Source organism: Chiloscyllium plagiosum, chromosome 12, assembly GCF_004010195.1.
Source record: "Chiloscyllium plagiosum isolate BGI_BamShark_2017 chromosome 12, ASM401019v2, whole genome shotgun sequence".
Lineage (NCBI taxonomy): Eukaryota > Metazoa > Chordata > Chondrichthyes > Orectolobiformes > Hemiscylliidae > Chiloscyllium > Chiloscyllium plagiosum.
In genome coordinates, this window is record NC_057721.1 from 52,815,934 (window position 1) to 52,831,591 (window position 15,658).

The following is a 15,658-nucleotide window of genomic DNA, read 5'->3' on the forward strand; positions in this document are numbered from 1 at the left end:
ACTTTCAAGGAACTATGAACCCATCTATTTGTTCAGCAATTGACAAAACATGCAGGCCTTTGCCATCTGAAGAAAACTGGATTTTTCAACCTAAGAAGGGCTGAGTAGATGTCAGAGGACAAGAAAACGGAGAGAGACATAATTAAAAGTCATACACTACTGACGTCAGAGCAGAGGGAGGGAAGAGGTACTGGCTTAGGTGCTGTGGTAGGTCAGCCACCTGAATCTCCAGTTACTATGCAGTGAAGCTTACTCTGTGCAAGGACAGGATTAGGCTGAAATCTGACGTGTTCTGTGGCCAAACAGCCGAATATCACATGCTAGCTTTGCAGAATATTTATCTAATCTGAAGGCAGCATATCTATCAGCCCCCATGAGAAATGGCATAAATGAAAAGCAACCAAAAAATGGCAAACCCATTCTAGCCACAGTCATACCTGGGCTGTTGAGGTCCACATTATCATCATTGTGCTGCCACGTAACATTGGGCATTGGGTAGGTATTGTTCACAACACACACACCAACCTGAGGTAAATGGAAACAAGCAAAAAAATACAATTATCAGATTTCTGGAAACACTTCAGTAATAATATTTGACATTTGTGTTTATTAGTCATCAACATTTTCTCAACTGGAGAACTTAACTGTACAGAAATTTGTGTGGAAACTTTTGAGACAAAGATCAATGCTCCTTCCTAACACCAGCCTTAACATAGTCTGATGGAGGTGAATGCCAGTTAATGTTAATGGATAGAGCAAACATGGTTGGAAATGCACAACTGCCCACATGCCTGATAGGTACCAACAGGAGGTGGCACAACAGAGTTTTACACCAAGGTAACATGTCAAATATGTAAACTGATGTGTAAATCCTTTTGATATTGTCTGATCCTCAACTGTAATTGAAACTTCCCGGTGTACTAATGGACATCAAACTTCTATATTAAAAAAAGCATTTTTTGCATTCGTTCAAAACGTGACACCATCATAAAATGTTTGTTGGCTTCTCGGTTCCATTACAGCACGAGATGCCTTAAACTTACTGAACTTACTTAAACTCACGGAATATCTTCTTTTAGAAATGTAATTAACATTTTCAGTTAATCAGTACAAATAAAGCATGTTAAAAATATCATTCAACTCACAGGATCATAAGAATTTCTTAGGAATAGAAAATGCCATTGATTCCAACAAGCATGAACCATTTGAGAGATCAGTGCCAGCAAACTGTCTCGCAATTCCTTTCCATTTCCAAAAATCACAGTCATATGTAACAATTTATAGTGGCTGTTTTATTCACTTTTTTGATGATGTTTTATTGTCAAGATTGTAGCAAGACCTTCCTTCATAAGTCACTGAAAGGTGCACACACAAGTGGTGCAAGCAATGAAGTCAAATGGTACAGTAGCCTTTATTGCAGGAGAATTCAAGTCCAACAGTAACAGTAATAGTCCAACACTGCAATCTCACAGACAAGCCTGCATCAGGAGCCTGTGTACAGTTTTAGTCTCCTTATCTAAAGGAGAATCTACTTACCTCGGGGGAACGTAATAAAGCCTTGTGGACATGATCATTGGGATGGCAAGATTGTCTTAAAAGGAGTAATGAATAGATTGGGCCTTTATTCTCTAGAATTTAGAGGAATGAGAGGTGATCTCATTGACCGAGACAAAAATCAGTACTGGATAGATGCTGCCTGGGTATCTCCCCTAGTTCGAGGATCTAGAATCAGAGAACACAGTCTCAGGACAAACAACAGGCCATTCCTGGCTGAGATGAGGAAGAATTTCTTCAGTAAAGTTTGTGATGAATCTTTGGAATTCTCTCACTGCCTCAGAATACTGTGGAAGCTCAGTTAATAAGTATATTCAAGGCAGAGATCAACAGATTTCTAACTATTATAAATATTCAGGGGTAAATGTTGTCTTACTCCAAACCTTCCGATTTTTAACTTGTCTCTAACATTCGATCCCTTTACAAGATGACTACGTTACCAACGTATTCGTCTTTAAAACCTGAATTTGATCATCTTCGAGCCACTTATTTTAACCTCACAAACAAACTCCACTTCCTTGTGATTTTCTTAGAATATTAATGCCTAAAGCATAGGTTTATATTTCCTGAATCTGTCAAACCCATCTAACAATTAGTTGATTTGAAATGACAATGGTCTATACTGTGTGTAAGTAATACCAGATATGACTGTCTTAAATAACAGTTGCAAAGGGATTTTATCATTTTGCTAATACAAATCATAGTCTTTTATTCACTAGGCCACAAATGAGTAACTGTAAACACTGGACCATTTTTTTTTAATTCATTTTGATTGTGGAGTGAAATGCAAAAGTAGTTTTAAGACTCAGGATTAACTGCAGAAATAATCACTGCACATTTTCAGAAGTTACCGAAACTCATTCCAAGTTAGATTTACGTTGCTGTTTTGTTCACACAGTGGGTGAGGTCTGTTGCAGATGGGCTAGCACCAGGGGGTGTGTATATAGTGAAGCTCAGCCAGGATTAGATGAGTGGTGAACAGTTGTCAATGACTATTTGCCTACCAACAGCTTTGTGATTGGCTCTTGAGGTGCTTAACAATTTGTGGTTACGGAATGATATGGCCAAAACCTTTTGGATTTCTGAAAGTGGAGATGGTGTTTCTCTTCGGTTAAAAAACACATCTCAGAAAAAAAAGATATTTTCTCCCACCGGTTGCTATAAGCTGTTGCTTTTAACCAATAAGTCAGACCCTTTATAATTTGTGAATCAAGAGACCTGTGCTTTCTGTAAGGAAGTGAAAGATACCTCGAGAAGAAAGACTGAACTACAGCAAATCCAGGCAAGTAAAGGAATCATTTTAGCCAACCCTGTGAACAGGTGCCAATGAATTGCCTTCTAAATTCTTTCCTCCATAACACCAATGTATTTTGTCTGTTTGTAGAGGGACTTTTCTCAGAGGGTTAGAGTTTTAACTCGTCGAGTTATACACCAATAGTTCATAGTCATTTACCTACAGCCAGAATCTGTTTATTGGTCATCAATAGTACTTCCTATTGAGTACAGAAACCTGGTCTCTGCTTTCTGTCGACCTGGGACCAAAAAAGGTAGGTAAATTGGGGAATTCTATCTACGCTAATAAAATCTTTAACTTTTGTGACAATTCCAGGGGGAGTGGAGCTTGATTTCCAGTGTGCTACCCTAGTGGGTTGTGACATAATACACAGAACTGCCCAGCAATTCTGCCATCCATCTGGAGCTGTCTTGCCTACATTACCAAATCACTCGTGTTTTTGTGTTTTGCATATACCTTCTGCAGTACCCCTTCATCTAGGAATGCAGCCGGATCCATTATTTCAGGAGTCAATGGTGCTTCTAAATGAAACAGAACAAAAAAAAAGTTAGTCATAAGCAAATCATTCAATTCATAAAAATGGGAATTATTTTGTGAAGGAAATTTATGTTGCATTCTGAGAGACTAGATGCAATCTACCCAAAATGTGGTGACAGTAATTATCAGTTGTAGGAAAATAGCCAACAAACTAACTCAGCTAAGTAACAGTAGTCTATTTTGGGACATAATGAAAGAAGATTACAGTTTACGTAAAAACCTGGATGCTTCTGTGGACATAAGAACAAAATCCTGATCTATAAAGGTAGAAATAAAGCTGCATTTTGTTCCTCAAAACAAAATGCAAGATTCTATTTGTCTTAACTACTTCTGGTGTTTACTGGCAGACTAGATTAATGGGGTGAGTACAATGTGCAAATACAACAGTCCTCACTGGGAATCTTCTGCTGTGTAAATAGTTATGTTATGTCAATATAATTAATTTTCTTACTTACTGTAAACTTTGAGGGCGACTGGAACTTCATCTATGTCTGAACCCACCAATGTAAAGCAGGAAAACACTCTTTCATCCTTAATTCCAACATCAGTGATATTTAAGAAGAAATTTTTATTCAAAAGTATCCTGTCCTTGTATTCAGGTATATTTTTCATTTCTGTTTTGCTGTTTGATGGTGAGTATGAAAGTAGTTGCTCATTAGATGTATCAGTTAATCTCTGAAAGAGAGAACGAGAAATTAAGGTCAACAATACATGCCTACAAACAGTTCACTTTCTTTGGGTACTACCAGAGATTTTCAGGCAGAAAGATGGTGACATGCTGAAGTTCAACTGGCAGCATCTCAACTTGTCGCATCTCAACTTGCCATTCTCCATCTCTAGGCCTTGATGGTTAGCATCAAGGAGCACGGACAGAAGCATCACGTGTCCTGGAGCAGAGACTTCAGCCTAATCCCTATTTTGCATGGCGGTGCTGTTGGGATTAGGCTGGGAGAGGCGGTTAAAATATTGCTTGTGTATTGGTGTAGCTGAATCGTAAAGCCATTTTATAAATAAGGAAACAAGAAAAATGCTTATTGATCAGGTGGAAGAAACTCTGCTGAGATGTGTACTTCTTAACACCCCATTCATCTTGTGATCTTTGGATACTTGGATGAAGACTATTTGTTGTTTCAGCCAGTGACCGTAATATTAAAGGGTTAAATAGAGCCCTTGATGTTGGCTGACCAGGGAGCTGTCTTGCTGGGCCACATGATCATGTCATCTTAGCAGGGGTGGCAGGTGATATACCCTGTAAAATACCTGATCCCATCTGAATCCTGAAGGAAGGATAACCTGTGCTTACGTACACATTAGTTTATAAGATGGATGAGCAGAAGCATTCAGCTCATTGTTTCTATGCTGCTGATCTGATAATCCTTAACACTTTTCTGCCTTTTCCATACCTTTCAATTTCCTTATTGATAAAAACATCTACCTCAACTTTGAAATTGTTAATGATCCAACCTTGACAGATCCCTGCAGTAAAATATTTGCACACATTCCCTATCCTCAGATAGGACACCACTCCTCAAAATTGGTGACCCTTTTTCTGCACAAGCCTTCAATGTCTGTATGTCTTTCCTTAGATAGTGAGCAGAACCATTCACAGTAATATAGTTTTTACAAGATTTCCTTGTTCCTATACTCCATACGCTTTGAAATAAAGGCCATAATTCCACTTGCCTTCTGCTACCCACTCAATTTGGAATCTAGCTTTTTGCAGGAGGACTTTCAAATCTCTCTGTGCTGTAGTCTTTCTCCATGTAAATAACATTCAGTTCTTCGATCCTTTATGTCAGGACATTTCTCCTCCCCCCACCTTCCAGCTCAGCACCATCCTCATGACCTGTCCTACCTGCCAATCTTCCTTCCCACCTATCCGCTCCACCCTCCTCTCTGACCTATCCCCTTTATCCCTACCCCCATTCACCTATTGTACTGTTGGATACCTTCTCCCCAGCCCCAACCCCCTCCCATTCATCTCTCCACGCCAGAGGCTCCCTGCCTTCATTCCTGATGAAGGACTTTTGCCTGAAACATTGCTTTTCCTGCTCCTCGGATGCTGCCTGACCTGCTGTGATTTTCCAGCACTCTAATCTAGACTCCGATTTCCAGCATTTGCAGTCCTCACTTTTGCCTCTTTGGATTAACAGTCTAACTATAGTATATATTATAGTCCAGACAAAATCCCCTCAAAATATATCAAGGAAATGGCCTTGACTCTAACTTTTACCTTATTTACAGGCAAGTGTAAGGCACTGCATTCCAGATGTGATTTGACTGGTCATACTACTAGGCTGTATGCAAAACATGGAGAAGAATTCTGATGAAGGGCTTATACCCGAAACGTCGATTCCCCTGCTCCTCAGATGCTGCCTGACCTGCTGTGCTTTTTCAGCACCACACTCTCAACTTTATGCAAAACATGATTTATTCTCACAATACAGTTAAAATACAAACAAAAGGAAGAAGAATTAGTTTAACTTTAACTCTATTGGAAAGTTTACCAGATTAATAGATTATTTAACTACTAAACCGCAACTGTTCCAGTAGTGTAACATCCTGAAAACACAACCTTGGTAAAGACAAATTTAGTAAAACAGATTGTTTCATATGCGCCGTTTATGTAGTGCAGGAGAAAAGATCACCAAGAGAATATTCTGGCAGAGAGAGAGAGAGAAAAGTCCAGCTTTTTGCTGTGGCTGAACGAGATTTGGTATAGCTTCCACAGCCAACTCCAAAACCCAAACCACCACTGAAAACTAAACTAAAACCCTGGTTCTGTGGGGGCCTGACTCTATCCATTCGTACTGCTTTTATTGTTCTATCTTTTAAAAAAAATACCCAGAGCCTCACAAGCAGTTTATTTTATGGCTTAGAAGAAACAGTTTGGCACCTCTATCTCAAAACTCCTCTTCTGAAAAAACAAACAGGACAAAATACACGTCTCAAAGCCATAATATTGTCACAATACCATTAGGCCGTCACCACCCCCTGCTTAAGGTCTATAAATGACTCACCACTCTCCACGACACCAAGTTCAAATCACCAAATAGTTTCGCCTCACAAGGTAGTGTTACGGTATCTCCAATCATTGCAGTCACTGTGGTCGTTGCTTGTGCTGGGTAAAGAAAGATACAGTTATCAGTTTGGTCACATAAAAATAGAGACACATCTTACTACCTGGTTTTATCCTTCTCTTAAGCAACAAGATGACTACCTTAGCTGACCTGATAGGCTCAGATGCTAGCTCCCAACCGCCACTCCTCTGTTTCTCTCTCTGTCCAGTCCTTGCTCATCCTCTTTTTCTCCCCCAAGCCCAGCCATCGTTGTTGATGCAAAGGCAGCTTTTTTTTTAAATTGAACAATCTGAAGGTAAGAACCTTATGTTTGGATGCATGTTATTGCGACAGGCAAGCAGAAAATGAAACATGAGCAACATACAGAGAGGAACAGAGTGAGAAATTGACACGTAGTATATGTGAGGCATTGAGAAATAATGCAAGGTTTACAGAAGACATACATAACACTAGCAGAAAATGCAGATAGCGGAATATAGAGAAACTGAGAAATACAGAAGAGGAATTGGGAGACTACAGCGATTCACAAAGAATGGGAGAGAAGGAGTAAACACCAACAGAGATGACACTGAGACACTGTGATAATGATGACAGCCACTTGTTCTCCATACATCAACTTCATCCATTCATTTTATTGACCAACACAGGAATCTTGCATCTCATAAGTATCATTCATTTAGTGAATCAAATGTCTATTTTCAAAGATGCTGACCACTTCAAAAGTATTTAAGCTGATCATTTTGACTGAATATTTCTTGTACCGTCCACCATTGAAGGACGAACCTCTGGCTATATTTTATGCAGTGTAAAACATCCTTCGACCAAATACCTTTGCTTGTTTGTACTCCAATGATCCCATAAGAGAGAATATAAATCCTGATATATTTCAGTGCAACATCACAGTGTTAATTCAGCAACATTATTTAATTACTTTCTATTCATGGCAACATCTGGATTCATGCCGATGTACTCTGTTAGCAAACTATGCCAACCATGTAAATCATTTCACCAATTCTACTGGTTTATTTTACACTGAGACAACTACCTCCAACTCCACCCCAAGCAGATAGCTCCAATCATGCCCCTAATATATTTAGCGAACACAAAGCAACTTTACAAGTTTCGGGATACATTTATGATCATTGTTGGAAAAATTAAAATACAACAAAACTATTAGGAATTCTCACAAAGAAAATCTGTTTCCAGGTTATCTTTGATCATAAGAAGTAATCTGTTACAGCAGTCACCAGAGGAGTGTCTGGTTCATAAAAATCTAACTACAAAAGGAGAAGAAATAAGTTTATTAAAATAGAAAATATACACCCAGTACACTGGCTGCTGAATAAGCAGGAATGTCAGTTTCCTAAAGAACAGAATTGTATTATTTACATACATTTTGTTACCCCAGATTAGCTTCAGATGAATCATGAATAAAATGTTACCACAATTATCACGTGGGGCAGGCAAAAGGACCCAATTCTCAGCTGGACAGAAATTAAAATCACAAAAATACAAATGCTGGTGGAAACAGTCCATTTGCACACTGATTGGGAACTATCTTCCACTCAGAACCAGTGAGTGAAGGGCAATTAATTAGGTGGTGGTGTACTCAAACCAAACATTCCTGCTCCCATCACTAACGGAGGCCCTTAAGTGCCTAAGTAAAGACGAGTTAAGAGCTTCAACCCACCTCCACTGGGAATTAACCAGCTATAGGCAGGGGTGGGTACTACAGATGCTGGAGATTAGAGTCAAGATTAGAGTGGTGCTGGAAAAGCACAGTGAGTCAGGCATCATGAGGAGCAGGAAAATTGATGTTTCAGGCAAAGGTCCTTCATCAGGAATCTCCTGGTGAAGGGCTTTTTGCCCGAAACGCCAATTTTCCCGCTCCTCGGTTGCTGCCTGACCTGCTCTGCTTTTCCAGCACCACTCTAATCATTAACCAGCTACAATTAGGCCTATTGCTATCAGGCTTCCTGTTAGCCCCTCCCATACAGGGGAATAGAGGGACCTTGATGCAAAGCAAAGAGACTCGTCGGGGAGTTGCTAACTAGGAGCCATTTAATTGGTACTTTTATTCCAACACTTCCTATGCCCCTCAACATGAGATACCTGATATCTTGGCTCTTGGCACTCCAGGGAGTGCTCCTCCATTAGCAATCAGGGCCTTGTCCTGATTATTAGCCACTGAATGGCAAAGAGCTCTCACTGGGTGGGAGCTCCATCCCACAGCCATGATTCCATGGAAGGCCTGTCACAGCCTGTGGGTTTGGCTGGCCTTTTCTGGAAGGGGCAGCACAGATCTCCCGTGGCTGCCAAAACCCTTTCCAGTTCATTGTGTATGTTCACATACATGTGTAAATTTGTAAGTCAGTGAACACATGTCCCAAAAAAGCACAATAGGCTCTGGGTATCACTGAACTTTTTCTTTTGCAATACTGGCTCTGTAGCACAAGGTGCTGCTATACGTCCACTTTCTGCTCTCTCGTATACAGTTGCTTTTCAAACAGCTGCTTCAAGCTAACATGAAGAATTCATTTTTTCAAAATCAACTTTTCTTTCACTTGACGTTGGATTTCTTACTCCTATTATTGTTTAAACTGTGTTACAGGTATATTTATGGTGAGAAGAGAGGCTGGTGTTTATGGTCTGTACTCACACAGATTGGAAAGGTGTGGTACTGTAAATAGTCCCTCTTCCATCAATTTCATTTAAGCGAACTCCTTCCAACCAGCAGAACAGCAACACTCATGTCCTTATTCAGTTGATTGTGGCTAATCTTTCCAATTTGTTTGTTACAATGTTTACTACCTTGGGAAATACGTTGCAGCTAGTCTTTATATGATATTGGGGTAGACTTCAATATAATTTGAATAGAAGCTTGTCAGCCGAGTCAGGAACAAGCTCCAGACTGGGAGTACATAGCCATCTCGGTGATTATCATGGATACACCTGCACATCCACTTTCTTCTTTGAACTTGGGGGGAACAACCATCATATTCAAAACCATGTCTAAAAATCAGTATCTTCTTGCAATTGATTTAATGCTCTTCAGAGCATGTATGAGGATGGGGGAGTGAGGTTGAACTTCCTACAGAATAATTTGTCTGCAGTAAATGGTGAATCCGGAAGCATTAGGCCAGTTAGTTACGTGACTGTCTGGTTTTCCTTTCTTCTGAGATTAAATTCTCACCGGGACCACTCATTCAATTTAGGTCCAATAATACTCAATATGACCAATCTCAGCTCTGTCCAGCAGAATTCTGTAGGTCATGTGTTCCTGCAGGATGCCTGAATTTGCTTTTTAAATACCTTAATTTACACAAGCATTTTTTTCCACTGCATGTTGATATTTGCTCCCGATTAGTTCCATGCAAATAACAAATTTAAATACTGTGCAGCGACATTTGTCACAGAATCTGAAGGCATACCTATCTGCACTACTGAAATTGCCTGTGTTAGCTCCCAACAGCTTTCCATTATCTTACATGTTTTTCAGCTTTAAATTTTTTTTTTGAGGAAAAGTAGATTAATGACTCAGGAACTTGAAGATTTATCAAAGGGAACACAAATATTAATTAAAAGTTGATTCTTGCGCACCATTCATGCTATTATTGACCCATCATATAAAAAAAGTTTCCCACTTTAATACTATGTTGATGCCACATCTTTAAAAATGCATATGATTATGAAAATCATTATTACAAGATTGCCAAGCGCTGTGTGATATATGGGGAAGGGTCTGACGAATGATCAAACATCCTAATCCAGCATTGGAACAGGAAGGTTCTTCAGCCTCATACACCATGCAGTTAGATCACTCCCTCAACTCCATTTATCAGCCTTTGCTCCAGATGCTTTCATATGATTCCTTCTCTCCACAATTTATTTTTATAATCATATTGATTCACATTCATATATTGTTTTTACGTTCATACCCTTTTGAGATAAGGGCTAATATTCTATTAGATTGTCAATTTTTTTTTACCAGTCTGTAGTGATTTGTGTGTGTAGATTAGAGTGGTGCTGGAAAAGTCAGGCAGCAGGTCAGGCAGCATCCCAGGAGCAGGAAAAATCGACATTTTGGGCAAAAGCTCTTCAGCAGGGAGCCTCTGGGGTGGAGAGATAAATGGGAGAGGGGTGGGGCTAGGGAGAAGGTAGCAAAGAGTACAATAGGTGGATGGGGGTGGGGATGAAGGGGATAGGTCAGAGAGGAGGGTGGAGCGGATAGGTGGGAAAGAAACGTCGCTTTTCCTGCTCCTCAGATGCTGCCTGACCTGCCGTGCTTTTGCAGCACCACTCAAATCCAGACTCTGATTTTCTTCATCTGCAGTCCTCCCTTTTGCCTAGTGATTTATGTGTATCAACATCCAAATCACTTCACTCCTCCCACAAATTCTAGTCTCCTACAATTAAAAAAAAATTGAATTGCCTTCTGGCCTGAGTACTTCACATTTCCCTACCTCATACTCCAGATCCTTTCCTCTGTGCAACCACTTTGTTCATTACCTACAATTCTGATGACAATTTATTGGGTAACTTTATGAATTGAACCACAAATACAGAAAGTGTAGAGATTCAAGCTCAGGGAGCTCAGCTGGCCACTAAGTGTTCCCATCCTTTGTGAATGTTAACTACTGCAAAGCCTGCTGAGCTCAACTTAGGAATTTCCACTATAGAATGTTACAGCGGATAGAAAATCCTATGAAGCCTACAAAGCCGAGTCCAAATTCTCACTACTCCAATTATTCAAAGCTCTGCCCTCCCAAAAAGGTGAGTAGCTTTCTCTTTTGGCAAAAGTATCTAAAGATCAACTCCATACTATGCCTATACTGTATTCATAAATAGTTACCCTTTTCTCCTCTCAAAAGCCAGACATCTGAAGTCCGTTGAAGACTCTTCTGACTATCTTGTAATAATTTCCATCAGCTCAGAGCTAGAATTGACCTAGGACTTTCTCATCTGTGTGACTCAATTAAAGTTAATGAGCAAACTTACTCATCTATTGTGAACATTTCAATAGAAGTACCTCACTATTTAAAACCATGCAGTAGCTTTGTTGATAATTATTTTACTCATATCACTTCCTGATCCAATTTTGTTTTCAAACAATACTGAGGAAAAGAGATTGGTATTTTGTTCCATGTGAAGGATTACATACCAGCACAGAGCTAAACATCAACACAGACTTTCTATTGCATTTATTTTCGTCCAAGACAGTCTATATTTTAAAAAAAGGGCATTGCAGTTTGCCACAGCAACAGAACTCTGCTCTTACAACACATATAATGAAATACATACAACAAATATTTGGATTCATTGTGGGGCTTCTCTTTTCAGGGGCTTTGCAACAGCTTTTACCACTCTGTGTATAAGCCAAGCTATGTAGATCATTATGCAATAGAATAAAAATAAACGAATACTTGAAATTTTGTTGTAAATTACTCTTTCAAGCATTTTAATAGATCTTTTTCAACCTGTTTCAAATAAGTACATTAATAAGTTTGCCAAAACAGCCAAGAAATTATTCTGTGCAATTTTCAGCTGACAATTTGTTTTTCTGTAATTAGTGATGGGCATTTAGTTCCAGATACAAAGCATAGGAAATACAACGAAAATGCAAACTGGCAAGCTCTCAGATGTGTGTCTTTCCCATTATCTGGGGATTTCTTAGTGTACGATGGGGCTTGAGTTTCAATTTCCTATGGTGGTGAGGACTGGGATATGCTACAATTTCAAAACAAGAGTGTTGTACAGAAGGCCAAAGGTGTGATTAATAAGGGGTGTTATAAACATCACCCAGTTTAGTGAGGTATTATGGACTTCTGGGCAAAATAATTAAGGATCTTGAAAAAGTGAGCCATGACATCAGGTTCCGTCAAAGTTTCTGTAATAGTATCTATTATATCAAAGTAACCTGTAACTAGCAGCTAACATGCAACAAACTAGTTAGACCAGGAAGTGGTTTTCTACAGCAAGCGAGCCCTTAGCTTTCTACAATTCAAGATGATGTTGGCAAAGATGCTCATCATCATGAGTGTTTTCATTGGATGTTTGGCTGTTTTATTCTGCACCCAGAGGTGGTTGATGCCCTGACATTCTGCAAGATAACAGCAACCCAATCATGCTTCAGCATCCAACTCCCACTTCTTACCAGCATTCAGTGCCACTAAGTAGATGCCAAACTGGTCTGCAATCAATTTGTGTGTGTGCGTGTGTGCGCGCGCGCGCGTGCGTGCGTGTGCGTGTGCGCGCGCGTGCGTGTGTGTGTAGATGGTGGCATATGAGTGACGTAGATTTGGCAGTGGATTCGCACCCCAAAATTATCAGGTTCTCAATTCCAGATTGAAAACTTTGTGCCACCATCCAAAGGTGGAGAGAGGGGACAGGACTACTGATGTTTCCCAGTTAAAGGGACATCACACTAGGCAAGGTGCTGGAAACCTTCTCGCTGTTGCTATGGAATACTACTCAAAGTACAGTGGTACATAGTTAGTCCAAATGAACTCAGTTCTGGACAGGTCATTCAAATGATCCAAAGACTTAACTTACCAAACTGGAGTTTACTGAGGCCCCACATTAGCAGCGAATATTTAAAAGATTTCTTTCTCTCCCCTAATATTTTTCCTTCATTTGCTGAAATCACGAGCCTCAAGGAAACTAAATGTATTAGCTCTATGCAGCAATTTTACCACAGAGAACATCACAAGCCCAGGCCATTCCTTCAGCGGACATTCACACAACTGACAAAGATTTCCATCATGGCTCACTATCCAGAAACTTGTGTAGGAAAATGGGATTGTGAGATCATTGGGCTGGAAACCAACACTCCCCATTGTTGATTGTCTTCTGACAATTTGAAAGTGGTAACTTGAAAGGAAGTGGCTGATTGGCAAGCACAAGGGAGGAAACAAACCAAGTGACGGCAAAATACAAGGCTTGCGCTAAGACATTTAAAAAGAGGCATATTGGCTATTCGATAATCCCTAGCTACCTATGTATCCTCATGAATCAGAGGTCTCGGACTCTTTTGAATCAAAGAACAAAGACAACAACAGCACAGGAACAGGCCCTTCGGTCCTCCAGGCCTGCGCTGATCCAGATCCTCGACCTAAACCTGTCACTTATTTTCTAAGGGTCTGTACCCCTCTGCTCCCTGCCCATTCATGTATCTGTCTAGATACATCTGAAATGACGCTATTGTGCCCGCCTCTACCACCTCTGCTGGCAACATGTACCAGGCACATACCATCCTCTGCATAAACAACTTTCCACGCATATCTCCTTTAACCTGTCCCTTCTTGAACTCGTGACCTCGAATAATTGAGTCCCCCACTCTGGGGAAAAAGCTTCTTGCTATCCACCCTGTCTACACCTCTCAGGATTTTGTAGACCTCAATTAGGACCCCCCTCGACCTTCAACTTTCTATTGAAAATAATCCAAGTCAACTCAACTTCTCTTCATCGCTAGCTCCCTCCATACCAGGCAACATCCTGGTGAACGTCCTCTGCACTCTGTTCAAAGCATCCATATCCTTTTGGTAATGTGGCGACCAGAACTGTATGCAGTATTCCAAATGTGGTCAAACAAAAGTCTAATACAACTGTAGTATGACCTAGGTGAGAGTGAGCACTGCAGATGCTGGAGATTAGAGTCAAGATTAGAGTGGTGCTGGAAAAGCACAGCAGATCCGTCAGCATCCAAGGAGAAGGAGATGAGCTTATGCCTGAAACATCGATTCTCTTGCTCCTCGGATGCTGCCTGACCTGCTGTACTTTCCCAGCACCACACTCTTGACTGCATTATGACCTGCCAACTCTTGTACTCAATGCCTCTCCCAATGAAGGAAAGCATGCCGTATGCCTTCTTGACCACTTCTGACCTGCGTTGCTACCTTCAGGGTGCATTATACATCAGTTTTCCCCAGGGCTTTTCCATTTATTGCATAGTTTGCTCTTGAATTGGATCGTCCAGATTGAACTCCATCTGCCATTTCTCCGCCCATCTCTTCAATCTAACTATTTTCTGTTGCATTCTCCGACAGTCCCCTTCACTATCTGCTAATCCATCAATCTTAGTGTCATCGGCAAACTTGCTAATCAGTCCACCTAAACCTTCCTCCAGATCATTTATGTATATTACAAACAACAGTGGTCCCAGTACAGATCCCTGTGGAACACCACTGGTCATAGTTCTCCACTCTGAGAAGTACCCTTCCACTATTACTCTCTGTCTCCTGCGGCCCAGCCAGTTCTCTATCCATTTAGCAAGTACACCCTGGACCCCATGCGACTTCACGTTCTCAGTCAGCCTATCATGGGGAACCTTATCAAATGCTTTAATGAAGTCCACATATAGACATCTACAGCCCTTTCCTCATTAATCAACTTTGTCACTTCCTCAAAGAATTCTATTAAGTTGGTTCCCACACAAAACTATGTTGCCTTTCACTGATAAGCCCATTTTCTTCCAAATGGGAGTAGATCTTATCCCTCAGTGTCTTCTCCAACAACTTCCCTAACCACTGACGTCAGGCTCACCGGTCTATTACTACCCGGATTATCACTACTACCCTTCTTAAACAAGGGGATAACATTAACAATTCTCCAGTCCTCCAGAACCTCACCCATGTTCAAGGATGCTGCAAAGATATCTGTTAAAGCCTATTTCCTCTCTCTCTTCCCTCAGTAACCTGTGATAGATCCCATCCAGACCTGGGGACTTGTCCACCTTAATGCCTTTTAAAATACACAACACTTCCTCCCTTCCTCCTTATGCCGACTTGACCTAGAGTAATCAAACATCAACCACTAATCTCAACATCTGCCATGTCCCTCTCCTTGGTGAATACTGATGTAAAGTACTCATTAAGAATCTCACCCATTTTCACTGACTCTACTCAACTTTCCTCTTTTGTCCTTGAGTGGGCCAACCCTTTCTCTAGTTATCCTCTTGCTCCTTATATACGAGTAAAAGGCTTTTGGGATTTCCTTAAGCTAAAGATATCTCATGACCCCTCTTAATTCCTCATTTTTCAGTCTGGTCCTACTTTCCTGATATTCTTCCAAAGTTTCATTTGTTTTCAGTTGCCTAGACCATATGTATGCTTCCTTTCTCCTCTTAGCTAGTCTCACAATTTCACCTGTCATCCATGTTTTTTGCCATTTCTTTCTCTCATTTACACAGGGACAT

At 40.5% G+C, this 15,658-nt stretch overlaps 1 protein-coding gene across 1 annotated transcript in view; it reads right to left on the reverse strand.

Moving 5' to 3' along the window:
* The window catches only part of LOC122555262 (CD166 antigen-like), a 311,111-nt gene that overhangs the window by 49,354 nt on the left and 246,099 nt on the right, over positions 1-15,658 (reverse strand). Inside the window, exons 2-5 of the mRNA XM_043701077.1 lie at positions 6,406-6,506; positions 3,841-4,060; positions 3,305-3,369; positions 438-525 (exon numbers count right to left, since the gene is read on the reverse strand). Of these exons, the coding sequence (XP_043557012.1) occupies positions 438-525; positions 3,305-3,369; positions 3,841-4,060; positions 6,406-6,506 (474 nt within the window). The remainder of the gene's footprint in view (positions 1-437; positions 526-3,304; positions 3,370-3,840; positions 4,061-6,405; positions 6,507-15,658) is intronic.